The sequence below is a fragment of the Moschus berezovskii genome, chromosome 4 (genome assembly GCF_049115385.1).
Source record: "Moschus berezovskii isolate FMDL1 chromosome 4, NW_MosBer_1.0, whole genome shotgun sequence".
Lineage (NCBI taxonomy): Eukaryota > Metazoa > Chordata > Mammalia > Artiodactyla > Moschidae > Moschus > Moschus berezovskii.
Window position 1 is genome coordinate 115610018 of NC_142463.1, and position 6000 is coordinate 115616017.

General features: G+C 51.1%; 1 protein-coding gene across 1 annotated transcript in view; it reads left to right on the forward strand.

Moving 5' to 3' along the window:
• The window catches only part of VANGL2 (VANGL planar cell polarity protein 2), a 28131-nt gene extending 22598 nt beyond the window's left edge, over positions 1–5533 (forward strand). The window contains exons 7-8 of the mRNA XM_055403383.2: positions 1025–1256; positions 2034–5533. Coding sequence (XP_055259358.1) covers positions 1025–1256; positions 2034–2294 — 493 coding nt within the window. The 3' untranslated portion in view covers positions 2295–5533. The remainder of the gene's footprint in view (positions 1–1024; positions 1257–2033) is intronic.
• Positions 5534–6000: the final 467 nt, after the last annotated feature.

Sequence of the window (6000 nt, forward strand, 5' to 3'; positions counted from 1 at the left end):
TCCCCATTACCTTGGTTGTAACCAAGAGAAAACTTTTCCCCTTGGTTCACCTAAGACAAAGCGATCTTTTCTAAAGGAACGTTACTGAGACCCTCAGGGAGGGAAAGGAATAAACAGAGATACAGCAGAATTACACAGATCCACATGTGTACTTGGTCCAGAATCCTATCCTAAGCTACTTGAAGTACCCAGGTTCCTGGGTTTCCCCGATACTGGTGTTCGTTTGCACGTCTCTGTACTTTTAATGTAAATGGGCTTCTTTTTCCTTCTTCCCTCTTACTAACATATTTTTGAGATTCACCCTGTCTGTATATCTGGTTTGTTGCATCTTACTGCTGCCTAGTACTCAGAGAATACTTTAGACATCCTGACCTGTATTTGGATGATAGTCATTTGCCTACTTTTTTTCCATTCTGATGAATAAGTAGTATCCTATTAACTTTTCTTAGTACTGTCTAGTAACAGCATCATCTTTTTTCAGCCTTTCAGTTCTCTTATGAATTGTCTGTTCACTTCTTTGCCCATTTTCTATTCTGTTCTTACGTTTTCCTTCTTGATTTGTGGCACCTTTTTTTGCCTTACCTTTGCCCACCCCAGGTGTTCGTTAATGTTACGCATGCTATCACGGTTGAATAGACATGTGTGATTTTGATGTAGTTATATCTAATAATGTTTCACCCACTGAAATGCAGTTCAGGGGGCTCTTAATTAAGAAGGCTTTTTCTGGGGTTCGATCCATAGTTGTCTCTCCCTCTGACACTGGATTGTCCTCCCCGGGCCCCGGGCTGGGCTCACGGAGCTCTGCAGCTCCTACTTCTAGAGGTGAAGACCCTCTGCCTCCCACGCGTGCACATGCATTGTCATGTGCACACACACAGCCTCCAAAGCCTGGTTCTTGAGTCCAGATGAGAGCCTGTAGCTTCAGGCAGAGCACAAATGCCTGACCTCTCTCAGGCTGCTGGAGGGCTGAAGCTGGGGGAAGATGAGAGGTGGGAGTCTGGTCCACACCGCTTGTCTCCCCCAGGCTTGTGGTGGCAGTGGAGGAGGCCTTCACTCACATTAAGCGGCTGCAGGAGGAGGAGCAGAAGAACCCCAGGGAGGTGATGGACCCCCGGGAGGCAGCCCAGGCCATCTTCGCATCCATGGCCCGTGCCATGCAGAAGTACCTTCGCACCACCAAGCAGCAGCCGTACCACACCATGGAGAGCATCCTGCAGCACCTTGAGTTCTGCATCACGCACGACATGACGCCCAAGGTCTGCCCACCTGCCCCAGCATCCTTTCTCTCTCCCTGACTCTGGCCCCTTCCCTTCTGCCTCCTCTCCCTTGTTCTTTCACTTCCTTCCCTATCCTCCATCCCTCTCCTGTCCTTACTTCCTTACAGTCTCCCATCCCTACTCCATCTGCTCCATCTCTGAATGGGGTAGCATTCTTAGGTGCTGAGAAGAGGGAGTTTGGGGACCATCTGGGGAATAACTGAGACCCATTTTTCATCCCTATCGAGGTTCCAGAGTTTTCAGATCCAAACTCCCACCGGAGATTGCTCTATGATCTTTTTGAGCCAGTTCCACCCTCCAGTTCTATGGCCAGCTTCCTAGAATTGCTTCCCCTGAGCCATCTTTGGGGAACAGGTTGCTACAGATGTTGCACTTCAACTGTGATGCCTCTAGCTTTCTGCTGGTGCAGCTCTGCTGAGTGCTACCCACTCGAGCAGAAGGGAGAGGAAAGAGCGCTTTCCTAGGTCATAGCAAGTACCTGGGAAATGCAGGGGATGTGGGGGTCAGGAGAGCCACTCCCAGACCTGACCCTACTGAGCCACACCACCTCTGTGGGCTCTCGCTCCTGCATTGATAAACCAGGGTCCCAGGCAGATGAGCTCAGGCCCTTTTCTGCTCTAACACTCTGAGATCATTTGCATAGAGTGAACCTGGGATATCTTGGTGGTCTTTAGAAGCTTTACCCCCAGAGGGGTAAAGGGGAGGTGGGTAGGTGGGAGGGAAAACTTCCTGAGAAGTCCCCTCTCTCTTCCTCAGGCCTTCCTGGAGCGGTACCTGGCGGCTGGACCCACCATCCAGTATCACAAGGAACGCTGGCTGGCCAAACAGTGGACACTTGTGAGCGAGGAGCCGGTAACCAATGGGCTCAAAGATGGTATTGTTTTCCTCTTGAAACGCCAGGACTTCAGCCTGGTGGTCAGCACCAAGAAGGTCCCATTCTTCAAGCTCTCCGAGGAATTTGTGGACCCCAAGTCGCACAAGTTTGTCATGAGGCTGCAGTCTGAGACCTCAGTGTGACTGTGCAACCGCAGGGGGACTGGGAGATGCGGGGGGCTCCTGAGGGTGGCAGTGGGGGCGTGGTTCTCAGGCCCTGCTGCAGTCCTGCCGCCCTTCTTCCTCTTGCTCTAGTTTTTGTTTTTACTTGAATTACCCCCCTCCCCCTCCTGTCTCCTCCCCCTTCCTTATTTACCCCATGTGACCCTGGAGAGACCATCCTGCTGTCAACAGTACCTGGGAAGCTCCCCTCCCTTCTCCCACCCCCTCACTTTTGTATCACTCCGGGCCCTGCAGGAATCAGTGCCTCTCTCCCTCTCCTTTCCCCGCCAAGTCTCTTCTGGAAGGGCCCGGCAGAGCCCCACTCGAACCCAGGTTCTTACAGCAGTTCTCTCCAGTGGTTCCCCAAAGGATTTCTTTGCGGGGCGGGGGGCGCAGATCAGACTCCAGAGAGCCACAGTGCCAAACCCCCCCCGGGCAGCACTGCCCGCAGCCTCCTGGTGGCAGATGGACCTGCTCCCCCATTCGCGCACCCCACCTGAGCAAACCTGGAATTCTTAAGCAGGGATCCTCCTCTGTCCTCCCACACAACCCGAGTTGGAGCCTCCCCACCAGGGTTGTTTGCTTCCAGCTCTTCGAACCTCTTCCCCATCCACATATTCAGAGCAGGGGAAGTTCCTGGACCCTGGGGGGCAGTACCTTTCTTCCACAGGGTCTTTCCTAGGCAGCCCCTTGGGGAAGGTCGGGAGAGAGCCCCTTGAACATCGCTGACCACTACCCTCTGAACTGCCCACACCTTTGCTCCCACCATGCTGGGGTGGGTCTCCCCCTTCCTGGTGAAGGACACCACGTAGACTTCTGTACAGATTTAGTGGCTTGGCTGGACCCTGACCCACCCCAGTGGTCTCAGCCAAACGTTTTTCTTTTCTTCACCAGCCACCCCCCATGTTGCTGTCTCTTCTCTCAGCTCCAGAGACCTGTTGCCTCATCTCTTTTCGGGGGGGTAGCCAGCGGCTCCTCCTCATCCCCTGCCTTAAGTCCACTTCTTTGCCTCAGGGGTCTCTTCTCCTTGGCTGGCCAGGGTGCCCCCCCGTTCCCTCTCGGCCTGGTTTTCTGGGCTCCGGTCTCCCTCTGTAATGGGATGAGGGACCAAGATTGCTGCCTTTGTTGGGCACTTAGCCCCTCACCCCATTTAGTGTCCATAGTCTTTGCACCCAATCTGAATTCTTGAGAGCTTCACTCTCACTTTGAGCAAAAGTTGCTGGCCTTCTAATACTTAATTTCACTGTAAATCTGAGCCTTGAAATCAGACATTCCTAAACTATGTAGTTTTAGCCAAGGGGAACAGAACTAAGGAGTACTCACACACCTCCAGCCAGCACCCAGGTTGGGGAGTGTCCTCGTGGCCCGGCTGGAGCAGGCCCCTGGGCCTGTCCTCAGAGTAACTCACAATGCCCCTTTGTAGGCCCATCTCTCCCCTGGAAAACTCATTGGTTCTTGCCTTGCAGAAGGCACCCTGGGATAAGACCCCCATTGCTCTCTTACCAGGGAGGCTTCCTCTCTGTATTGGCAACCCTGGGCCTGATGGAGCCTGGGGATTGTTTGTCCTGCCGTCCTTTCTGAAAAAGCACATCTGTCCACACACCACTTCCTCGAGAAGGGCTCTTCAGCCAGTGCTTACCTTGTCTGCACATGGGTGGGTTACACGGCTGACTTAGGCAGGGCCTGGAGGGCAGCCTTGGGCTGTGGCTGTGGCTTTGAGGATAAGCCTGAGTGATACACGTCCTGTCCTGGGGGTCCTGGGAAGGTATTTTTTTTTTTCTTCTCTTCAAAGACCTGGTTTCAGAGGAATCCCTTCTGGGTCACATTTCTAAATACCTCACTATCCTGGAGAACGGGGCCTGGATGGTGACTGGGGTCACTGCCGTTGTGGGCAGGAGTGGGATGTGGTGTGGTTTGGGGAAGAGTTGGGTGGGGAGAGGGAAAGTATTTGTGATCATAGTTGCTGCCCTAGATGAGGGGTGGGGAGTGTTTATTTTAGGAACCTGCCATGTTTTTTAATCACTGTGATTTTTTCATTCCTTTTAACTAAAACAAAAAGACATTCCCCCCCCCCCACCCCCGCCCCCAACTCTCTCTCTAAGCACTAAGGGCTGTGACTGACACTGGCAGTGTTTTGGTCCTTTGCGTCAGAACTGTGGTATCTTTGTCTTCTTTGATTACTGTTATCGTTATTTTTTAAAATGTCAGGATGAACTGTCACGTGTATGGCTGTGTTTGTCTTTTGCTTCTCCTGTATGGGAAGTTGTCTCCATACTGTGAACTGAGGTAGGGTTTGTAGCTGCCTCGGTCCCTCTGACCAGTGTCCCCCACTCTGTCCCATCACAGGCTGGATTTTCTCATCCTTCCCTCGTGGGGGTGTGCCCACCCATTACCACCCCCGCCCCGCACACCGTCATCAAGGATGCTGTGGCTGCGTCTCTCCAGTGCTCTTTTCTGTGACCCCACGGCATCCTGGCTCATCCCCGCCACACCTCCCAGGCCTTCCTTTTTACCACCTGGGAAGGCCGGTCCTCCCTCCCTCCGCACCAGGATGCTGTGCCTCAATCCTTCGCCTACCTCGCCACCCTGCCGCTGTCCCCACTGGGTCCTGTCTCTTACACTCCTCTTCGTGCTCTCTATTTCTCTTCTGGTTTATTTCCCTTTTGCCTCTCCTTCCCCCCTCCCCATTTCAGCCCTTTCCTTTTCACTTCCCCCTCCCCACTTCAGTCCTGTTCCCAACCCTGTTGCACTACCTGTGATGAGACATTGGGATCCCTTCTCATCTGAAACAGCTGTTTCCCAGAGTTGAAGCTTCTCTCCTTCTCTTCTGGGCCTGGATGAGCTCCCTTTGCCCCTCTGTGGTGTCTGTCAGTCTGTCTTCTCTTTCCTCTGCCGTCCCCACGGGGCAGCATCTGCTGATGGAGTTGGTCCTGGTGTGTGATTGTTGTGATTTGTTCTTTTGTGTGTGCAAGGAAGGGGGCTTTCTGAGTTCCTTCCAAGTGAGATTGTAAATGTAGAATTTTCCACTGTTGGATCTAGATTTTTTTTTCCCCCTTTTTTTGGGTTACAGAGCTGAGACCTTGTGCATGCATGTAGAAAGTTGTAAAATGTAAATTCTTTTTTTTTTTTTAATATATAAAAAGCTTGTTTTTACAGTTTGCAGTGGATCTAAACATTATGGCAATTTTAGGGATTTTTTTTTCTTAAACATAGGAATTAAAACTGTACAAATTTTTTTTTTTATATATAAAATAAAGACATTTGACTTTTGTGGGGGCATTCTGTTTTTTTTTTTTTTCCTCTTCTCTTTTTTTTCAACAGGAGTGAAAAGAGCCTGAGACGGTCAGGGAGTGAATGCATATTCCTTGTTAGGAAGTGGCTGGGCCAGGAGGGGGCAGTGTGAGCTCGTCACTGCTCCACCCTTCTCAGGATGAATGAAGAAGGAAGCTGCTTATTCTGAACTCTGATTCTGAGAAGAGAAACATTTGGGAATGTGAAGACTCTGGGGTGGTTGTCAAGATAAGGAGGAAGGAAAGATTCCTTTCTGGGTAGATTCATAGAATTTCAGAGAACGGTTGATGATTTCATTCAATAGTGACAGCTCCTCACATCTTATTAAGAAACATTCCTGAAGTGTATCTCATGTTTCTAAATATCACCTTATATCTACCAGTATCTCTCTAATCTT